The sequence below is a fragment of the Haliotis asinina genome, chromosome 2 (assembly GCF_037392515.1).
Source record: "Haliotis asinina isolate JCU_RB_2024 chromosome 2, JCU_Hal_asi_v2, whole genome shotgun sequence".
Taxonomy (NCBI): Eukaryota; Metazoa; Mollusca; class Gastropoda; order Lepetellida; family Haliotidae; genus Haliotis; species Haliotis asinina.
The window spans coordinates 45,765,192-45,789,626 of NC_090281.1; the positions used below are offsets into that span (position 1 = coordinate 45,765,192).

Genomic DNA, 24,435 nt, shown 5'->3' on the forward strand with positions numbered 1-24,435 from the left:
ATTCTAACCCGGATCTTCACGGGTCGCAGACAACTATGCGCGGAAGAACATGTGGAAGTGGAATAAAAGAGTACATGGAAAATTTAGAGGCTTACATGAATAGGTTTACAAGGGAATTACATGAATAGGTTTACAAGTGAATGGAAGGAAAAGTTACAGAACAAAGGTGGACAGAGCGGGAAAGGTTAAAATCAACTACAAGTGTATCAGACTTTTAAAGCGACTCATTCATGTGAAAGTTATGTGTCATATAATATGAATCGTGCAAACCTTCGTGCACTTCAGTTCATTTTTTAGATATGGAACTGCCCATTTAACGTTGGATACGTAAAGATAGAAAAACGATTATGCTTCTACTACAAGGACAAAACTGAGGTTGAATGCCATTTCCTTGTCACGAGCATTGTCCTGATGGACATAAACGTTGAGCTGTCATGGTTTAGACATAACCGTTGAGCTGTCATGGTTTAGACATAACCGTTGAGCTGTCATGGTTTAGACATAACCGTTGAGCTGTCATGGTTTAGACATAACCGTTGAGCTGTCATGGTTTAGACATAACCGTTGAGCTGTCATGGTATAGACATAACCGTTGAGCTGTCATGGTTTAGACATAACCGTTGAGCTGTCATGGTTTAGATATAAATGTCGTACTGACAAGGTTTAGATGAAAACTTTGCAGCGTCTTGGTTTAGGTATAAACGTTGTACTTTCACCAGCAGGGTATATGCGTTGTACTGTAGTAGTTTAGACGTAAACGGTGTACTCTTATGGTGTTGATATACACGTTGTGCTCTTATGGTTTAAATATGGACGTTGTGCTGTCAACGATTTGGTATAAATGTCGTACTGTCACGGTTTAGATATAAATGTTGCACTGTCATGATTTAGGTATAAACGTTGTATTGTCATGGTTTAGGTACAAACGTTTTGCTGTCATGGTTGATATATAAATGTCTTACTGACACGGTTTAGATAAAAACCTTGTCCTGTCATGGTTAAGATATAAACGTTGTACTGTGGTGGACATAAACGTTGCAATGTCATGGTATAGATATAAACGTTATAAACATTATCATGTGCATATAGTGGTTGTAATGGTTGTGCAATCAGTGGCACAAGGACACTCCTGTGAATTGCCGCTATAGAACTGGTGAGCACAAACTGTGGTAATATACTTATGACGTGATCGGGTGGTTAGTTTGGCTGACTATACTGACCTTGATTTTCATGTCTTGACTCGTTATACTACAGACCCGCACAACTGGAAAGTTGTTGAGTGCAGCATTTAACAATAATCGGACAGGCAGACAAGTTTATTCAGTAAAAGGCCACATGCCCATCATACAGTCATTTTCATATGGTATTGATAGCTCAGATTACATTTTTAATGTGCTGATACATAATACAGAAAAATACTAACATTTTTTTTATGATACAGTCATTATTTGAAATAATAATATTGATAAAGTTGGTACTTGGATCAAAATCTGTCTAACATTTCTGAATATATATTAATCTTACATGAGAGAAACGTTCACACTCGAAGAGTACATAAAATTCATCTTCAATAACATATTTGTCTTTCAATAACATAACATAATCTCTCAAATGTAATTAACTTTATTGCATCTTCAGGTTTCAACCAAAGGATATTACAGGTAGATTCTCAACTTTCAGGAGACATTTACAAAATTTTATCTGAATAGACGCAGAATGCTGTTACAAAAGGTAATCCCCTTATCTTAGACCCATAACAGAGAATATGGTGAAACCCTACAGTCAAAAATCTTTAAAACGTCTTCTCATCAATTTTTGAAAAAACATTTGTAGAAAATATTGCCTTGTTAGTTCCATATACAAGACAGTTTTGAGTTCTGAGCTATATTCCATACAAGATTCGATGTAAATACGAGCCCCAGATATCTATGAAATTTCTTAATTCAGTTTGTAAGTTCGGACAGTTGTAGTTTGAAAAGTTACCATCAGATGTACCAGGTTTGGGTTTAACAACTCAGAAAATATTTAGCCGGACAAGCTGCAACAGCAGCAACAACAGCAACATGTGAACGTGGTTGGCGGGAATCTTTCGGCATACATTGAGGCATGAATCTTGAAATCAATTCACAAGAAAGAATAGGTTTCTCGCCTTCTTCAGCAGCAGTTTGAAAATCGGAAATTAGAAAATAAAATTACGGAGAACAACTAAAATCACCCTACAAGAGGAATCCCCCGACCAAATCAAACACATTCTAAGCTAATCAAGTCATACTTTGTTTAAGTATTCTTCACACTGGAGCGTGAAAGCAACGGAAAACTTCTTCACGCGATTACTGATAGAGCAAGATGGAGCTTCCTGAGTAAGCCAATCGGAGCCTTCGTAAGTAAACATCGTCACGTGATCGCTGGAGGCGAAGTCGCTTGCAATCACGAAAAGCTGTATTCAGTTTATTTTTCGACCGGAATTGAGAACTTTTCGGCATGGAAGTGTCTTTTACATGTGCGGTTTGGAAACCGAATTGTCTATATGAGTAGTGCATAGCATTCTGTCTTTTATGATAAAGGAGTTTTGTGGTTCATGGTCACGTGTTTGAAACAAGGGAGGCTATTGGCTGAAACAAAAGGGTCCCAAATGAGCCCCCAGTTATTTGTCTTGTTGACGCGTGATCTCTCAAGAAAATGAGGCATTTATGGACACAGTTTGAAATGAGCTCGGCGAAGCTATGAAGTAATTGGCTTAAATATTTTGGTTGTGAATTTGAAGGAAATTGGATACTTTTTTAATTTTTAAACATCGGACTGTGCCTAAATAGTTCATTTGAAACACATCAAACGATTAAGACCGCTGTAATGTTTCGGCCAATCACTCCGGAGGAATAGCAACGTCTGAGTCCACTAATACGCGATTTCGTCATAAAAATAGTACAGGAAAACTAAAAGCTTTAAAAATATTTTTTCACGGTGATACATGTTTTACAAACAGCAAAAAGTTTTACAAACATCTGGAAACGTTTCTCGAGATAGAACTGGTCTTAAGCAAAACATGCTAACTCACTCACTAAATAGCCCAAGGAGTGTAGTTACCAATGGTAGGGGTGGGTGTAATAACTCGCTGAAGTTGAAGTTTTATAATTATTTAACTGTATCGGTTACCTGCTATCGTTCGACAACGAACAAAAAGCTATAGTCAGTCAGATATAAATGAAAACAGAGAAACCGCTCCATATGTGTATAACTTAGAGTGAGTGAGTGAGTGTACATTTACGCCATTTGTAGCAACATTCCAGTAATATGAAGGTGAGGAACACCAGAAACAGGCTTCACACATTGTACTTATGTGTAACGCCGAGCCTTGGTCTTCAGTGTGACGAGCCAACGCCTTAACCACTAGGCTACCCGCTGCCCAGGTATAACTTAGATCTCTATATCAAGATCCTGTGTGGGAAACCCTTTCCCCATGGCTACATGACAAAATGACTTTCCAACTTTCTTCATGTCCAGTATTCCAGTAGCCTTTGGTACCTACCGTTTACAACTTTTGATGCAAAATCAAGCATCCTACGCAGACTTTAAAGACTGCTACACCTTCGAGGGCAAGATTTGATCATTCTCGTATTATTTGGCAATATCTGGTGGACCTTTTTAAATATCCGCACCAGTGACGAAAGTAATGGTCACAGTATTTCATTTCTGAACTTTTAATAGACATCCTCGTGCACTGTCAAGTGACCAATTGACCTGCTTCAGCAGGTGTTTGTACATCGGGGAAAAGGACATCGGCACATGTTGCACGACGCATTTGGTAAGTAAAAATGATTGTAATTAACTAAAATGTCGAGAAACGGTGTCCAATTAAAATTTGAATTATATTTTGGGGGCAGTGATTCCACAAAAGAAACTGAATGTTTTCTATGCACCCAAATGCATTCCAAATGAAAACTTGCCAACAGCAGAAATCCGTGCACTTTGTGACAAAGACAGAAATGCATGCTTTCCCTATCCAAATGTACAAAATTCACATTTAGAAACCAATTCTTTGTGAATGAGGCTCCATTGAGATTACATGACAGGAAATCATATTTAAAATACCCAGGCTAAGCCGCGAACAGAGAAAAAGATCAATAGACATGATCAACATGGACGCGTCTCACGACCACGTTGCAAGGACGTTTGGATGCCACCGTGAAGCCATCAACAGATTAAATGAACGTTTTCAACCGACGCCTACAACCTTGGATAGGTTGAACACTGGCAGACCTAAGGTCATGAGCCCTCTGGAGCACCGCTATCACAGGAATGGCAGGACATTCCAAGGGACGTCATCAAACGTCTCACAACGTCAGTGCGACGTCGCCGTTATGTGTGCATCAACTTTCAAGGAGTGCACACGGGGTACTGACAATAGCATCATGGAGTATACATAGAACTCAATAACGAATTTCAAACTCTGTGATTTGACCTTGTGAAACTGACATTTGACCCCCATGTGAAACATCCCTCTGTATATTTAATAAGTTTGCATTGTTTACTTGTAAAACCATTGTCAATTCTATGAAAATCCATTCTTTCAGTACAAATGCATTTTCTTTGAATACATTCGGTTAGTTTGCTTCGTTTGCTTCGTGTGGACCAGACAATCCAGTGATCAACAACATGAAGTATCGAGCTACGTCATTGGGTCACGATGACATGTGTCAACCAAGTCAGCAGTCTGACCATCCGAGTTGCCTCTTACGACAGGCATGGGTTACTGACGATCAGTTTAACCCGGATCGTTAAGCAACACAAGCTTCATTTTCGACCAACTCTATTACATATTTTCAGTAGAAAGTCAGTTATTTGCTGACTAGTAGGATTTACTAGCACAGAGACGAACTGTCATACAATTTTTGACAATACAAATTTGCTCATTCAATTTCAGATGCTATAGGCCTAGACGTGAAGATCTGGTTTAGAACTGATCTTCAGCAACCATTGTCGTAGGAGATCTAGTGAGCAGGGTCATAAATGCACATACACTGTGGATCGAAGCTCATGACATCAATCACTAGATTTTCTTAATTTGTAACTTACAAACCGCCGTCATATATTTGAAATAAAGCTAAGTGTTGCGTGAAGGTTATCCGATGGTGATGGCTATCAAAGTTTATTCCGTGTGTTTTGATCCGTGTGTTATGATCCGTGTGTCCTGATCCGTGTGTTTTGATACGTGTGTTTTGATACGTGTGCAGCGTTTCGGGACAGATGTAATCCTGATAAGGACAAACTTTATGGATGAACAAGCTCATTATACAGGTAATGCGACGTATCGGTACACATTCTTGTATCGTTGTTAAGCCGGTATGGTACCAGAATCTGTATCGAGACGTGACTAAAGTTGTTCGTCCGTAAAATTTGTCCTTATCCACAGCTTGTAAAGATTTTCACTCGAAGAGGTTGTAAGCCTAGTGCCACTTTGACAACGTTTGCTTTTTTTTTGTTTTGTTTTTTTATTTATTCATTTTTTCAGTACTATTTTCAAGTGTTTTAATGTTTTGGAGAACGTGAAGGTGAGGATGGCGACTATATTCACCAACCCATGCTAGTCCCAACAGGCGACCAATCGGGTGGTCGGGCTGCGGACTTGGTGGAGATGTTATCGTATCCCAGTTGTGTAGATCGATGCTCATGTTGTTGATCACTGGCGTGTCTGGTCTAGACTCGATTATTTACAGACCTCCGTCGCCGTACTGCTGGAATAATGCCTAGTCCTGCGTAAAACTAAACGCACTCGCTCACCTGTCATTTACTAATTCTTTGGAGCGGAGGGTAATTTGTTTATCAAATTAGAAACGTTAGAAACATTGAACCACAAATGCAGATAGAGAAAAGAATATCCTACAAAAATAGCAACAGCCTTGGGTTATTGACCTGACTTGCATGTGCCCACACTAATTGCTGTTATTATTTCCCTTATGTCAGCTAGATCGATCATATTCCGTTTTTTCATATTTCATATTTTCTCAATGGTTGCAGAGGTTTTTTTCCTTAAATGTAGAATTAAAGGATAACATAGCTTCTAAACTACCGTGTATACAAAACTCATCGTGTTGTGAATATCTAATTTCCCGTGTCAATATCAAGTGGTATGCATTTCAATAGGTCAGTTTGACCAAGCACGTGCCCCTTTGCAAGAGAAACCACTGCAAGACTGAGTGGACTTTCTTGAAAAATAGAGTTATTAACACGGTAGCCGGGTTGACATCCCCTTGCAACACAATAACTTTGTAAATACTCTCCTCGAGTTGAGGTCAATGACAAACACGCGGCGTGTCAATTTCACGCCAATTTCACTTGACCTAGGTATTAGGGGGTCACACTTTGTGACTAACTGGGCTAAATGAGTTATTGTCGTCTGTATTTATGCTACACATAATACAAAACTGATATGTCGGATATTTTCAAATATTGGACCTTCTTGAAACCTTTGAAGAAGATGTCTATAACATGTCTATTTCACTGGCACGTGACCTGTCAAACAGAACTCGTGTGCCACAACCCTCGTGGCACGTGCTGGTGATAGGGACGCGACCTGAATGATAATAAATATCTTTCTAGCTTCAAAGCAAATACAACCTTTATAAAACAAATATGACAGTGTGGTGGTAGAGTAAATATAGATTCTATTTAAACCACATTTATGCCTTAAGGTTAAATTATTCTACTTTTTCTTCTATAAAACAATCTTCACTGGTGTATTTTCCACATAATATTTAAATTTTGGATTTAACGTTTGTTTATAACCCAGTAACAGTGACAACCACGCAATGTGTTCCCCTGACCAAGCAATAATATAAAAAAGTATAATAATGCAATATTTCTACACATTCGTGGTTTACTTTGATGCGGAATTAATAGAGCAGCACCCAAAAGTCACACAAACAGGTACGATCCCTGTGGAAAGGCTTTGGGGTTAGGGGGTTAGGGGGTTAGGGGGTTAGGGGTTGGTTTGGCAGAGTTGTAGGTTGTTTATTCAAGAAACTAGTTTGCAAGAATCATATTACCCGTTGTACCTAATCACCTGTTTTACTTTTTAGTCATAATTATTTCCCGCTCATGACTAATATGTTTCACACTCTCCCTTGACATTTCCCTATAAACTAAAAATATCAAGTGTTTTCATCAGAACATCACCCCAACCCCCATCCTTGTCCCCCCTCTCCACCCCCACATAACACGAGCTATAATACATCCCCAGTACCCAATCGTGTGTGCCGACTAAATGATGCACATTGTTACACTACGTAACTGGCTCATTGTGTGTACTCATGCCCCTGACGGCGTATTTCGTCGCCCGTAGTATCCTTCATCGACTTACCTTGTTTTAATTCGATTATTTGGAATATTACTGCCTGTGACGTAAAACACTATTTACTCACTATTTACAGGGGTACAGTTGGCGAAGATGCTAAGCCTGTGCTGTCTACATATGCTCTGACATATGCTCAAACATATGCTCGTTGATTCGATTGGCATTTTCGCCTTGATAAGTTAGTGAGTTTGGTTTTACACCACTTTTAGCAATATTCCAAGATCATAGTGGGGGACACCAGAAATGAACTTCACACATTGTACCCATGTGGGAAATCGAACCCGGGTCTTAGGCGTACGGAGCCGACTCTATACTAATAATTATACAACCCCACCCTAGCACCGCTAACAGCCTAACATATTACATTCATCTCTGCACAGTGAACTATGACTAATTATAAATTCTCTCTCTCCCTCTCTCTCTCTCTCTCTCTCTCTCTCTCTCTCTCTCTCTCACACACACACACACACACACACACAAAACCCCCCTAAACAAAGCAAAAAACAAAACAAAACAAAACAAACCAACAGATGCTGTTTTTGTAGACCACTCGGATGAGTCATAAGAGTCACTTACACCAAGCTGTCAAGTTGGTCTTACATATCATTTGGTGTGAGGAAAACAGCATCGCTTCATTAAATCCATCACCGGCATTTTTCCAATTGGAACAATTTTATGCAGATATGGGTCCAATATTTTCCATCAGATGTATTCGGAAGCCCCACGCTGTTCTCGTGCCATATGGGACTCGTCAATTTCAATGGTTTGATTGACAGGTAAACCTTGTCAGCTCCACTGGGAGTTCGCTTGTCGCTTGGCGATTATGCCACCCTCACCTGAGAGCGGCCTTTGATGACGTTTGATTGCAGGTGTGAGAAACGGAGAAAGAAGACGTTTCTTTAGTTGTGGACAAATCGACGTGTATATTAGATATCAATTCTGTTTCCATCATCGCCCCGAAGTGTGAAATGAAGATATTCCATTTCCTTAGCTTGAATGGATGAGTTGGTTTTAACGCCTGTGAATGAAAAACTTTAATGCCACGCGATGAAAGATAAAATGGAAAAGAGTGGTATGAGCATAATTGTTGACCGTTAGCTGTCCATATACGAATTATGTGTCGTCCTTGAGAAAAAAACCCAACAACAAAGTTTCGCTTTCAACAGTGATATGATAGTGCAATGGGTACATTATAAATACCTTACAAATTTAACAAATTAAAGATTTCATATCATGCCACGCATATTATCTCTATGTTTATTTCAACAGCTGTCATGATGAGCTTGTCTGTTTCGTTTGCCAGTTAGTGAGTGGCTCAGTTTAGTTTGATGCCGCACTCAGCAATATTGGCGACTGACTGTAAATAATTGAGTGTGGACCAGACAGTCTAGTGATCAACAGTATGAACATTATCTACGCAACTGGGAACCGATGACATGTGTCAACCAAGTTAGCGAGCCTGACCACCCGATCCCGTTAGTCGCCTCTTACGACAAGCATGGGTCACCAGTATTCGCAGAGTAAAAGTGCGTGCAGAAATGAAATTATTAATATGTAGTCCAAATCTTTTGTAATTTTCATTACAATCCGGAAGCATTTAAAAATTTATTTTTTTAATCTATGTTGCTGTTTTAAGGTACATCAGAATCTACGCGTCCAAAACAAGCACGCAAAATAATTTTTATGTGTTTTTATTATTTCTTTTGCGTGAAAAAACCCCGCAGATTTCTGAGTTCACGCGAAAACTGGTTACTGAAGACCAATTCTAACCTGGATCTTCACGGGTTTTTCACAATTAGAGGTGCATGGGGATGGGAGAACGATTGCAGATATAACTCTCCAGGCAACTATTATTTTCACAAAAAGGTCTAATATCATACAAGCCGTGGTGTGTTTTTTCTGTGATGCACGTGTACAAGTGTTGACAAACCTACAAAAGTATCATCAGTGCTACCATGGGATTCAAACCCAGAACCACAGGATCTTAACAGGCGAAGGGACATAACTCTCCAACAGTGACAAATGTTGGAAATTAGAGGGATCATTTATAGTGATAAACAGATGAATTTCCACCCCGCATTGCTTTACCGCCTAAACATTGATGTCAAAACTGTATGCAGATACTCACTGTATATGTATGTAGAGAATAGGTAAAATGAATGGAAATGGGGACATTAGACCCTTGACAACTCACATACATGTATTCATATCGAATATTCCAAAGGATTATATATTTTATCTGATTAGGCAAAAATTGCAACGTGCGCACGCTTTACGATTGTTTTAAAAGTAGAAATTATTTTTTAGTACCAAAATGTTATTTATGTAATTGAGGTTGGGTGAAATAGACGTTGCCGTTGTCGATTTCACATTGGTAGTTCAAGTCAACGGGCATTTCGTTGTCGATTTCACATTAGTAGTTCAAGTCAAACAGGCATTTCGTTTTCGATTTCACATTTCCTGAGATGACAATTGTACCCTGCACTTGAGAGTCTCGAATTCTCTTTAGTTTGATATATTAGCATAAAAACAAAAAAAAATATGTAACGAAGCCTTAAAGGTACAACGGCGTGGTAAAGAAAGAAAAAGATGTCAGTCGAAGCGTCGCGATGTCAATTTCACCGCTAACGTGGTCAATAGCATAATGTCAATAGCAAACCAGTATTTATAATTACACGCTCGGTGATGCCGTTTTCTCTCCCATATGAAATAACAGGTATCTGCTATTGATCGTAAGGCACATTTGCCCTGTAGGAAAATTAAAGACACGAAATGACAAGCTTTGATCACATTATGCTCTTCAGAGATTTCGACCGCCGCTGATGATAATAATTTTTCCGTATTTTGAACTTGGTACTCGTCTCGTGTCGATTTCACCTTGCTCGCTTGACGAAGTATGACCTGAAATGTATGATTTCCGAGGTTAAAATATTGCTCCAATCTCTCCTGCTGGGAATTATTGACATCGCATAAACACCATGTGGTTGAAGCTAGACTTTGTGCATTAGGCAAGTACAGAAATGAAATCCCGGACGTGGGCATTGATTCGTTTTCGACGTGGTCCCTTTGATCAATTCATGACTTGGAAACAGATGATGGCTTTGCGATCGCCCCTGCTGGCTTCTCGTAGTCTTTCGTGATATCAGATGATATCAGATATTCAATGATATCAAACTCCTTATAGTCAGAATCTTGTTATTGCGAACGCGCGGAATGTCTTCCATATTTTTAACGTTTTGAAGATTTAAATTTTTTCAACCTTTAGTTTTGATATCATAATGAAATAATATCAGATATCAAATGATATCATAAACGTCCATTCAAGGTTTTGAAACATTCATACTAATACGAGCACAGGAAAGGTGTCCCTTATTCTTATTACTCCTCTCGACCTCTGATATGCTACAATTGAAGAAGGCTCGTGAAGATCGGGTGTAGTATAGGTCTCCAGCAACCCATGAAACAGGCGACTACCGGGATCGGGTGGTCAGGTTCGCTGACTCCGTTGACACATGTCATCGATTCCCATTTGCGCAGGTCGATGTCCATGCTGTTGATCACTGGATTGTCTGGTCCAGACTCGATTATAAACAGACCGCCGCCATATAGGTGGAATATTTCTTTAAACTTAAAACTAAACTCACTCACTCACTCACAGATGCTGAATGGTATCACCGATATTACCACTTTAAGAAACTGCTTATATCAAGGGTTTTATTCAGTACGACATAGTGTTTGTGGTTTCATTGCATGGACATGTAACAGTGAGTGCAGGTGTTCGTTGACACTGTATGAGTGCTGACTGTCATGGATGAGGTTTACATTAGTATACCATTCCGTAGGGGATATTCCAGTTTGCGTGCATACCACTAGCCAACGTTAATGCATATGAGAAAAAAGTAGCATATATCCATACAGAAACATCTCCAAAGCAATGAAATACATTGTCACATTTTCCCTGAAACATTATCTGATTACTCCTTGGATTCATCATATGAATTTCATCAGTTTGTAAATCCAGTATCCCCTACTTTTCTGAATGGTATATAATGATTGTATTGTTGTTTTACTGTGTGCCTCACAGGCCTAAATAGGCCGGACTCTCCACAAGGGCGTGATGCCTGGCCCTTAACAGATTTTCTTCCTCGTCTCTTCTTCTGATATCAAATCACATTCCTACTGTTACGAGCATACCCGATATGTTCCTTATTTTCTCATCACTCATTTTGACTTCTGATATGGTACGTGATATCACATATACATGTATTATCAGATGTTGAATGATATCATCGATATTTCGAGATAGAAAGACAGTCTTGAAGTGGGAGCTCATACCTATATAGTATGTTGAATATTTTGAATATTTTATGATCACATACAATTGACAAGGGCTTATTACGAATGATTTTAATGGAAATTAACTGGTCGATTGACGCCTCGTGTACGTTTGTTGTCTTTTGTTTGTTGTGTAATTTGGGTGGTTTTGTTTTGCTTTGTTTTGTTACTGTTTTGTGCGTGTGTGTTTTTGTTTTGTTTGCGCTGGTTTTTTTTGTTTCGTTTTTTCAGTTTGGTGGGAGAGTAATTTAACCATGTGTTCTCTTCCCTGTTTCGGTAATGACAGTGTTCAAATGACATTAAACTTAGACATTAAGCGTCATGTATTCTCAAATGGTATCACAATGGTATCATCAATCGATCATCCGCCATTAAGAAGTCTCTCCCTCGGTTTCTTTCAACTTGCCTGACTAGCTGATTCCAACTACTTCACTAAGGTAGGATGCAACGCAATCGAGGCTGACCAGACAATCAAATGACCGACATCATGAGCATCTATTAGCGCAATTGGGACATGAATACATGCATTCACCCAAGTCACCAAGCTTGACCACCAACAGTAAACTACGACTAAATCGAACTAAATTCGTTTTAACTGTAGTTCGTTGTGTGCATTTTGTCTAGGAAATACATGTACAACAACGTCTGTAAATCCAGATCTGTTTAGAAACCAGTTCTTATCTTTCTACATTGTTTATTTATGAAGCATTAAAAATCTAGATTTTGCTGCAAAACATATTATTTAGAACGAATCAATCCGAGATTTTTTTATCTTTGTGCAAATATTTGGAATAGCGGAGATGAGATCGAAAATGAAATTATTGTTCATTAGCGGTGTACCGATTGTAAACATTGTTTTAAGTCAACACTGATTGACAAGAGTGGCATGCATTTGAACCATTGTTTTAGATTCGTTTTTTAAACATTTTATTTGTTTAGATTTTTATCAAACATGTAAAATATCAGCAGGGACATAAGAGAATCTGTTTGTTTCATTGATAGAGACAAGGCAATCTGATGTTTAAAACGAGTTCAAGTGTGCCGTTATTTCCGCCTGAAAACACTGTTTGAGAGAGGTAAACTGCTTCTATTTATAATAGGTCGATAATATATATGGTTAGCGAAACAATTACCATACATACTTTTCTGTGGTGTGTGGTTCTGTGCAGAGACATCGGCTTACAGATCAGGTGGGGGGCGGTGGCGTAGCCTAGCGGTTAAAGCGTTCGCTCATCACGTAGGAGACCCGATTTCGATTCTGTTGTGACATTAGGGCGTCTGATAATTGAGATCACATAAATGAACAGTTAGTATTTTATTTAGTCACCATTGACAGTTATGCAGGCTTCAATGCGGCAGGGCATACTACTGATCAAAGAAGTTAGAAAGTCGTGGTCCATGCTGTCCCAATATCGGACCACCTCTTTTTTCCATTTCAGCACTATTTGTCAGTATTTTCTCATAGACACTTTCCCTAATAAGTCCTCAAACATGTTCTGTTGGATTTAGGTCAGAGCTATAGCCAATCTAATAATGTCATATTTTGGGCGCGAAACCAGGCCTGTGAATGCTTCGAGCGGTGTTTTGGGCCGTTGTCCTGCTGGAAACTCAGCACAGAACAAGTGAGCAGATGGAAGTAAACGTCCCTCGAGAATATCTATGTACCCCTTCCAATAAACAGAGGGGAGTTGCCCCTAAGACAGATATGACACACCACACGTTACAGTGTATTAGGAAACAACCCACAGAACCTTCATCTGAGAAAACCACAATGCCCCAGCTAAAATGTCTATGCTATAAGCCCCAGTTCAGCCTTCGCTCCTTTTGTTCAGGTTTCCTGATCGGTGGTGGAATTCCTCGGCCTTTCTTTCAACCCACTGCATGCAGTTCAGATCTAATTGTCTCCTTACAGACAACCACGGTTTCTCTATCAATCATATCCAACTTTAAGTTTCCTAAACTCCTCCGTTTGTTTTTAGAAACAAGAATACCATGCCGTCTCCGTTCACCGGCAGTCAATTTTCTGGGCCTGCCTGCGCCTCCCTGGTGCGCAATGCCATATCCGTTTGCAATATTTTCCAAAACACGATAAACAGTGGATAGTGGATGCCTGTTGTACTTGAAATCACTTTAGTTGATCCGGTGTCCTTGTTTTAATACCCTAAAATCAACTCCCTCTTCACTAAATCATGTATAAAATGTCGCCTGCTAGCAATTAAACAATGGGGGATAACTCTTCACATATTAATGAAAAATGATAAACGGAATTGTCACGCTTGAAAGAAACCAAGCACTTGATAGCTTGTTATAGTTGTTTATACTAGAAATCCAGTTGAACATATTCCTAAAATTCTTAACAATTTCTGGTCATACCATAACAGTGAACATCCGCAGTACACCTCCCAATCATGCGATAGATGAGGATGATATTGGCTTTTATTGAAAAGCAGTTTGGATGGATGGATCGAATGGTTAGTCTTGGTGGATCGGGTGGTTAGACTATGTAGATTGGTTGAACAGGCTTGGCTTTTTGCGACTCAACGATATGGATTGTTGCTCCTAATATCAATCACTATTTTGTCGTACTTGACTCGATTATATACATGTCCTTTACTTTGCTGGAACATGTCTGTACGCGGTGATAAACAACCAACATAACTTTCGGTCGGCGACCCCGCGCCTTTAGTGTTGGAGAAAACAACTCAGTGGCGCCGATGCATATTTTATGTCCGCTTCTATTGCAAATTTGAAAACAAGCGAATTTGTCTTCAGTTACTGACAAATATCCATTATCGGCTCCATTTAACTATCTACTTGAATTCTTAATAAATGAGGTGGAACCGCTTAAGCTGTGTGATTTTAAGGCCCCTACATAAAACGTCACTGTGACATTCCTTTGCTAACGCGAGATGACATTAACACGAAAACATGCTGCATATTGATATTGATTAACGCCGCACTGCGCAATGTTCCAACTGTATGGCGGCGGCCTGACAGTAATTCAATCTGTACCAGAGGATGCAGTGATTGGCATAACGAGCGTTGATCTACGTATGTACGTACGCACGTACGATACGTAAACGATGATATGTATTAGCCAAGTCGGCGAAGATGACCTGATTCCGTTTGTCCCCTTTCAATTGAGTGAGTGTAGTTTTAGCTGGTTTTAGCAATATCCCAGCAATATCAGCGGGAAACACCAGAAATAGGCTTAACACATTGTACCACATGTATGGTCTTTGGCGTGACGACCAAACACTTTAACCACTAGGCTACCCCATCGTCCCTAGTCGTCCGGGTACCATCCCTGCCTGAGATATACAATTTCACGATCAGGTAACTCAGGTGTGGACAACAGAGCCTTCATCGCTTTTCCATTTCCGTCCTCAGGCACCAGATCAATAGCCTTACATCCATCTGAATCCCTTATGTCTCTATCTGCTCCTTTGTCAAGGATTCGCTTGAGAAACGTCACATTGTCAGAATATGCTGCCAAATGAAGAGGCGTCTTCCCTTCGTGGTTTCGTAGATTCATTTTGGAAGTTCTATCAATCAAAGTCATCATATGGTCCTCGAAGAGGCTCCACAATCCTGAATCCAATGCCAGATGCAGTGGGGTGTTGCCCTCACTGTTACACAAGTCTGCATCAACGTTGGCTTTGAATAAGAACTTCACTACCTCATCATGATCGGAGTACCGGTTGAATACTGCATGCATGTAGGTGTTGCCATCCTTGTCCCTGTCCCTTATACTCAGACCTCTTTCTACAAGGAATTCCACCACTTCCGCATCACCTCTCTGTACTGCTGGATACAGTGCCGTTCTTCCATCCTCGTCCCTTGTATCAATTGGTACCTTCACCGTGTCCACAAGGAACTGCACCTTTTCCATTGTTTCATCGACGGAACAGCAAGCATAGTGAAGCACTGACCATCCGTCAACATCAACTGTCAGCTTAGCATTCATTTTATGCAGATATTTCAGTACCTCCAGGTACCCGGATTCCGCTGCACGATGATATGCCGTGACGCCGCGCTCATCTTTCTGATCAATATTGCATCCTTTGTTGCATAAAAACTTCAGAACATCAACACTGCTGTAATGGGCCAAATTGTGCACAGCTGATCTTCCATCTTCATCTGTTGCATTAATATCACATTTAGCCGCTACCAGCTTCTGAACTATGTCAAGCCTCTCAGCTTCCATAAGCGGGGTTCTGGAATCTGATGCACGTTTGTTTACAAGGGCCCCAGCTTCAAGAAGAGCTGTTACGCATTCAACAGAACCATTTCTCCCAGCAGCTCTGTGCAGAGCTGTAAATCCTTTACCATCTTCCATGTTGACATCAGCTCCTTTCCGTATCAGCATCTTTAGAGTGTCGACGTTGCCGTGTTTGGCCGCTTCGGTCAGAGGAGTATATCCATATCCTCCTGTTCTATTCAATATTTGACGGAGTGATGGCACTCCCCCCATGCTATCCCCAAAGTCATCAAGAAAATTCATCAGTAACTGAGTCTTCAGACAGCTGTCTCTAACCGATGCGGCTGCGGCATCCAAACAATCTGCAATGCCGTCACAGATTCCTTCGGTGATGGTAACATGTTCAAGGATGACTCGGACACACTCGCTTCCGCCATAAATACATGCTGTCCGCAGACACTCCTTCCAGTGATACCTGTCCGAATCGTCCAGTGAGTATTTATCAAGTGCTATCTTCAGAGCTACTGGATAGGCATGTCCTGCACATCTGGAGGTCAAGTGAGCCACTTTTGTCTTGTCCTGGATGGGACTGAACAGCACTTGGAATACCTCCTCTAGGCTCCCTCGTCTCTCCTCCATCCATTCTGGATAGTTATACTCTTTGTTGAATCTCATTTCACTGAACAACCCCGAGAGACAATGATGGCAAAGTTCTTGAACTTCGTCCGTTGACGTGTCTATGATTTTCCTGATCAGGTCTACGTTACCATTTAGAGACGCCAAGAAAAGCATGTCCTTTCTATCTTGGAAACCTGATGCTGAAATCAAATCAAGCAATCGGGCTGATGTAGCTGTATCTACGCTCTGGGAGGCTGAAAGTGCCTTCACACAGGTCTCATCCAAAGCAACCCCTCTGTCTAGGAGCATGTTGATTATGTCATTTTGGCTTTGGTAGTTAGCGCAAATCATAACCTCTCTCAAAACAGCTTCTGGGATATCGGAGGTTTTCAACAGAATATGTTTAGCCAGTGCGCCTTGCTTCATCACCATGTGTGAAAGAAGAAATGTATATGTAAAGAGGACATGAAGATCAAGCATATTACTTATGTCTGGGTAGTATGAGATGCTAGATGCAGTCGCTTCTCTTTTACCAATTTCTTCACAAACGTCCAGTTCTAATTTTGTCTCCAGATATGGTCGAAAGTCTCCGTCCTGTAACGACGGGTGATTCAGGATCTCAGTTCCATCATTTGACAGAAGGATGTTTGCAATTCTATTAGCAAGGATATCGAAGTATTCTTTTGTCAAGCGAATCACAACACCCTCTTCCTCAGTCTCTTTACTCTGTGTCCTTACCAGCTCTACAAGCATCTGAGCAGGGCAAATTTTGATGCACATTTCTGGGTCCTCACCAGCCAGGTCAAGGAAAACTGCATCGTATATTGATTGATGCTGGAATTCAAATCCATTTTGCGTGCTGAGGAGATAAACACCAGAGAGAGTAGCAGCTTTACTGGCTATTTGGCCATATCCAGGAGGTCCTGGAATATCACAGAAGGTGGACAAATCTGCTACAATGTCACCAAAGTTTCTGTCTTTTCTTGATTTCAAGAGTTTGTGATCAAGGAACCCTTTTTGAATCATCACCAGTAATAACACAAAATAGCTCAATGGCTCACTTTCTTTTAAACAGTCAAGAATTTCTTTGATACAAACTTGAGGGCTTCGGAAGAAGCTGACGGCTCTAGATGCAGGAAGTTTGTGTGATGCAAAAAATGCACAACATTGGGGAAAACCAAGCGATGTTTTCATCTCTGATATTTGTTTTATGTCTTCCTCTGATAGTCTTTTCTTCCTCCCAAAATATTTCTCCATAATTTTCTGCTTCTCTGACACCCTGAGTGAGAACTCGCCATCATCCAGCGTGACGCATTTGATCCTTTTGAATAGTTCGTGTGTCTTCATCCTCTTCTCACACTGTGCACTGATCTCTGGCCTCGAGGTCAGCACCAGGAAGATGTGGCCAAGCTCGACTACAGCGTTCATGATTTTCAGCACCTTACTCCAATCATCTACCTGGGATTGAAACAGGTTGGAAGATCCAAATATATCGTCAATGAGCACCACATATTGTCCTTTGGACTTCCCCACCGGGACGTCCTTCCACTGTTGGGGAAAGGCCAATAACAAAGGGATTCTTCCTGTGTCTTTTTGAATCTGCGATAAAAGACTGAGCGCAACCCTAGATTTCCCTGTACCACTTCTTCCTTTGATGAATACACATCCAGTGTTTTTCAGATGCTTCAGAGCTGTCCTTTCTGCATAGGTTGATACGTGTTTGTCAGGATCCTCACGTTTCATCAACATTTCTGTAGCATCTGAAAATAAAACAAAATTGTTCCATGATCGACCTCAAGAGATTTTAAACTGTTTTGTTTTATGCTGATGGATCGGGCTTGGGAAGAAGAGACCCACCCTTCACCTTTAAGTAGATGAAATTTTTGTTCGCTGTGAATATGACGCAGCATCTTGAAGTCCATAGATTGGTTTTTGGCGCCAGTCTAATGAACGGTTGCCCTGCTAGTATGGTTTGGATGCTGATGATTGTTTTCTGTTTATGAAGAGATAAGTCTGTTCACCTAAGGCACTGTGTTCACGAAAGGGACTGAAAGTCGACGGACAAACTTGTGACTAATTCGGCATAATTATTTTCCGAGCTTTTCCCTGTCATTTCTGTCGCAGGGGCGGACAATGCCGATGCACCAGTGTCACGGTAACAGTGGTGCCACAATACTGTTCACATTCGAACGTCCTGCAAGATTCAGCTCTTTTGTGCAGCAGTGTTTTCATATATATTCAGATGAGATTGAGATGAAATGGGTTTAAGATTACTACGCGTTTGTAGGGTGGATTTTGATTGTGCGTGTGTCCACTAATCCGGACTAATGCCTGTCGGGTTTTGTGCCAGTCAGCCCACTGCATTACCATGCAGCAGTTTAGCACGGATTCCCCGAGAAGGGAGCGTATTCTGACTTAGAGGCAAAGGGCTTGAAGACACGTGTTCGATTCCCATGGGTACAATGTGTGAAGTCCATTTCTGGTGTCCCTTGCCCTGATATTGCTTGAATATTGCTCAAAGCGGTGCAAACTCCAACTCACCCAACCCAACCAAACGACAATCATCATCTTGTAAGTCAGTACGTATGGTGCGACCTGTGAACCATCGAACCTCCCCCTTCTGGGTAGGCGTTCAAATATCCAGTAAATGATGTTATGTAACAATATACATATACTTACCTATGATGTTCTGCAGTGGGTAGTTTGGCGCAACTGAAACACAATTAAATAAAATAATCTACTGGTGCATTGCATCACTGCATATTGTTACAGTGGCGGTGGGTAAGCCTATGGGTTAAGGTGTTTGATTATCCCGAAGACCCGGGTTCGATTCCTCACATGGGTACATTTTTTGAGACCCCCGTCTTGATATTACTGGAATGTTGCTAAAACATAAAACTAACTTACTCACTGACACTGCACCGTTAGAGGTAGTGAGTGAGCTGGGTTAAACGTCCCTCACAATGGCATTTATGTAATATCAGTAAGTGAGTTTAGGTTTACTCCTCACTCAGCAACATTCCAGCTATATGACGGCGGTTAGTCGCCTCTAATTACCACAACAAGCATGTGATAAAGAGGACCAATTCTGACCCGTACCTTCACGGGCATTTTGCAACATCATGGCTTGTTAACGTTTTGTTAGAGGAAGCCCCATGAGCAGCAGTAATTCCTGACCTGGCATCCCGAGGATAAGTATCAACATCCGGTCGTGAGAAAGGGACGTAACTCGTCATGGCAAAATAGAAATCCATCAAATCAACCATCAAACATTAAGTTTAGGATTTCACCTTACAATTCTATGCGCAATGAACAAAATGATTTACACTTTACCTTAATGCTGATTTTACAACTGAATGTAGTATTCAAAGCATGCAACGTGTAAGATGAGTGCGGGAAGCATAGTGATAAGGGAGAGAACTCTGACATTACCACTGATCGTCTGCTGGACTGTGACAGACGAGTCTTGAATGTTGTAAATGGACTTGCCACCAGAGAACACCGCCGGCGAGTGAAGCTGTATGTTGTTAACTGGAACATCAAAAGATGTTAGCAAACAACTGATATTTATATACTCAAGGACAACATGCTTTAAAATTATGAATAATATATTAAAATAAACGTAGCCTCTATATCCTCCATACCCGGACTTGAGCTACTACTATTGCGTCGCTATATGGAGGAAATAATACTGGCATTAAATTCTACCTCACTCACTCACCTATTGTATAGGGTGATGGCACAATGTGAATATTGCTTCTGCAACTTAGCCAGTGTATCTGTCCGTTAAGTGAATGAGTTTATCTTTGCGCCCCGCTTTTAAAAATATTCTAGAAATATCACGGCGGGTTACATCAGAAATGGGCTTTGCACATTGTATACCCAGGTGGGGAATCGAACCCGGGCCTTCGGTGTGACGAGCCAGTACGTTAACTACTCGGCTATCCAACCTTCCCTGTTCGTTAGGAAAACCAAGGGGGTATACAATTTCAGTAAAGTATATGTTGATCTATGGATATCAATTTAACTACTAGTATGTATCCTAAAAGAGTTTGTTTCGATATCCGCACGTCGGTATGCCCTGGATAAGTTTACTTACCAAAAGGCTCGGTGGGCGACCCTAGTGGTGAAAGCGTTAATTGACGTATAAAGCCAAGCAGCAAGGCTCGGCGGGCGACCCTAGTGGTGAAAGCGTTAATTGGCGTATAAAGCCAAACAGCAAGGCTCGGTGGGCGACCCTAGTGGTGAAAGCGTTAATTGGCGTATAAAGCCAAACAGCAAGGCTCGGTGGGCGACCCTAGTGGTGAAAGCGTTAATTGGCGTATAAAGCCAAACAGCAAGGCTCGATTCCCCACATAGGCACAATGTGTGAACCCCATTTCTGGTCTCCCCCTCCGTATTTGTGCTGGAATATTGCTAAAGGTGGACTAAAACCATACTCCATAATTCACTTGCTCAGAAACAAGCTGTTCATCTGAAAATGCCTCAGTTGTTACGTCACAACTACAACTGAAACTCTACTTGGAGTACATTCCGGGGCAAAGTCCCAGGCGTCACGTGATGCAGTCACTACCGACAAGCGGCCATGAGAATGTATATGCTGTAGGGCTCGTCCTTCGCCTCGCCATCGTGTCAAGCCCCCGCCATGGCTATCCTAACTACACCTTCGATCGCCTCATCCATCTGAGCACCTCACTCCCCGCGCCCTGAACACCTTCCGCGATGATCTTACTTCACCACCTTAATTACTACGTGAACAGCTTACCCATTTATACCTGACCCCACTTCCTCGAACAACTGACTCCCCTCTCCGTGAACAACTTATTCATTTAACTGATTCACTTCCTCGAACAACTGACTCCCCTCGCCGTGAACACTTTCACCATCTATATACAACCCTTTCCCGATCATGTTACTCCCTTTGCCGTGAACACCATCCCCGTCTACCCGCATGACCCCCTCTCCTAAACACCTGACACCCCACGCCGTGACCACCTTCCCCGTCTACCCGCATGACCCCCTCTCCTAAACACCTGACACCCCACGCCGTGAACACCATCCCCGTCTACCCGCATGACCCCCTCTCCTAAACACCTGACACCCCACGCCGTGAACACCATCCCCGTCTACCCGCATGACCCCCTCTCCTAAACACCTGACACCCCACGCCGTGAACACCATCCCCGTCTACGTGAACCCACATCGATCTACCACCTGACTCCCCTCGCGCTAGATAATGTGTACACCCAATGTCACTGCCATCAGCGAACACCTGTCGCTCTATAGGTACTATCATCGCTACGTTTCTTCCCTCATCTCACATATTGATATTGTACAATCACCTCATTGTCTCATTTCTGCCCTCACCGCCCACCACAGCGCACTACCACCCTGTTCCTCTCACCCCTACCTACATTTAGGATGGTCCCGACCTAAACTGTCAGCCTGAAAATGAGTGAGGAGCCACATCAACAACAATACTGCTTTAGACATTCTTCATGTCTTGTGCACTGGTCCCTGCGTTACGCGATCGGCACAACCCAGCCCCACAGCCGCGACCTCGGTACGGCCATGACCCAACCTCAACTTCTCTCAGCGATCTCGACGGACACTCTCGCAACAGGAATGTATTCACAACTGACCTGAATCCGCACTGCCTGTGTTCACAGCGGACAGCTCACCACCTGGGACAGCAGCAGTCTCAACCATCGCCATCATTCCTGGCTTTGTACCTGCAGACATATCCGACTGGACACGTCCTCAGTTCACTGGAAATACCAGTTTCGCTTTCCCCTGCCTCAGACCATGATGGGCACAATTTTATCAAAACTAGCGTAGCAGCGACAGGCTCCTACTGATAGGGCCATGATAAAACAAATATTGTTTCTCGAAAGCTAGTTTGGTAATTGACAGTGCTAGGACCAAAATGTGTAGGTTCGTAAACGATCGTATCATATACATTTTGCACGGAGAGGTTCATCGATAGTTACAACTGGTTGTAAGCTGATTCTGACAGAATCGATAATTTCATCTCATAATTTATAGTATATACATGCTTAAAATAACTCTGGCTCGATGTACATTGCTAGTGTATATATATTATGTATAGCTGTCAACACTCAGGGACTGAAGACTTAGTATTGAGAGGAGGGAAAGTGAAAACGTTGGTAATGGGATTAAACGAGTTACATTCCATTTAAGGTTGGTTGCACACAACGCATTTACTTGACAAAAAATATGCAACTAATACATGTATTGCATATTTGTCTCAAGTAGAAAAGACCTTTGAGTTAACTGACATGAAGTGATAATTTCATTTTCATCTTGAATGTAGGAAATAGACTTCACCTCTCTTAAAACTGAATGGCGTTTGTTTCTTTCATTACCTTTTGTCTGACAAAAAATATTAAACGTCGGAGTACGTTTTAGACGTGTGTCATAGTGAAGAGGATGTATCTCTCCATGTTCTGAAATCAACCTTCTCTGCTCTGGTACTTTGCCTCTGACCTGAAAGTTAGTTTGGCTTTGGTTCAATTTCGCCGTCATGATTAGCACGCAATGAATGTGGCCACACTAGTTTTGTTAAAACTGCGCCAGTATCGTACCACTTAAATTGTCATAGTGAACACATGTGTATGATATATTGGGTATTGTGTTATCAGTGACAGTATAAAAATACCAGAGTATAAATGCGGTCTGTTTCGATATTGGAGGTCACACATGCTAAATATTTGGCCCCTGAGTGTTTGAACATCATTTTAAGCTTCTTCACGGAAAACTTTGCCTTGCCCATTAATATACGACAGTGGCTTGTCATGAATGCGAAATCACGATTATTAAACTCTGCTGAAAATGGTAGGTGTTTCTGGAAAATAAATCAATTTCTGTAACAGAAAGAAGAGAATATCATATTTCCCCCATGCAAGAGATATAAACCTTCGCGTGTGTGAAATCATCCAAATAATGTTTAGATCTACGAACAATGCAAATATCAGCCGTGTACCAGTGCTACTTATAAAGTGAAAATAACTAAATGGTGCATACGGCCTATCATTGATTAACGCATGAAACATAATTCATTCATTTTCACACTCCATATACCTTTCTACATGATATAATCTGACAAAATATGAAAAAAGAGTAAGCACATTGAGATTTGAACAATTATAAACAGTTGACACATATACCCGAGCAGATCTATCAAGGACAGATGGCATTGCTAATGGAGTCAGTGGGTTAGAGCATAAAGCGTCACGCCGACGAAAACCGGGTTCGAATCCCACAATATAAAGCCCACTTCTGGTAGTGCTGGAATATTTATAATTTTATGACCGCTTCATACATTCCTTCTCACCCTGCTCGAGGTATAGTATGACTTCGTTTTACTTTGAGGCTTGTAACGGTTTGTAGGTTTGTCTGTTAATTTTTTAATGCCATACTCAGCAGTATACCAGCTATATGGCAGTGGTCTGTAAATATTCAACGTTTGGCTTACACAATCCAGTGGTCAACATGTTGAGCATCGGTCAACGCACCAGCCTTGTGCTGCTGCGCTACGCCTCGACACTAACCTCGATATACGGAATTGGGATACATTGACGTGTCATCCAAGTCAGCAAACCTGACCACATACTCCCGTTAGTCGCCTGTTCCGACAAGCATGGGCTGCTGAATACTAGTATCAATTCTCATCCGTATCTTAGCGGGGTTTTTTCAACCAAGTCAGCGAGCTTGACCACATGATCCAGATAGTCACTTCTTATTTAGTCTGCTGCAGACCAAATCTGTATATATGTGTTGTGGATTACTTCTCTAGGCTCGATTATTTACAGAACAACGTCATATAAACAACCAACAAACTTACGCATTAGCTCACACTTCCCTTTTGACTGAAGAATAGAGAGAGTGAGTTTAGTTTTTGTTTACTTTA

The 24,435-nt window shown here is 41.2% G+C and overlaps 1 protein-coding gene across 1 annotated transcript; it reads right to left on the reverse strand.

Moving 5' to 3' along the window:
- Positions 1–12,986: 12,986 nt before the first annotated feature.
- Positions 12,987–22,329, reverse strand: LOC137273794 (ankyrin-3-like). Its single transcript, XM_067806652.1, has 4 exons — positions 22,148–22,329; positions 19,938–20,036; positions 19,185–19,217; positions 12,987–18,265 (listed from the first exon to the last, which is right to left on the reverse strand). The coding sequence occupies exons 1-4, from the start codon at positions 22,245–22,247 to the stop codon at positions 14,973–14,975; spliced, it is 3,525 nt and encodes a 1,174-aa protein (XP_067662753.1). The 5' UTR covers positions 22,248–22,329; the 3' UTR covers positions 12,987–14,972.
- Positions 22,330–24,435: the final 2,106 nt, after the last annotated feature.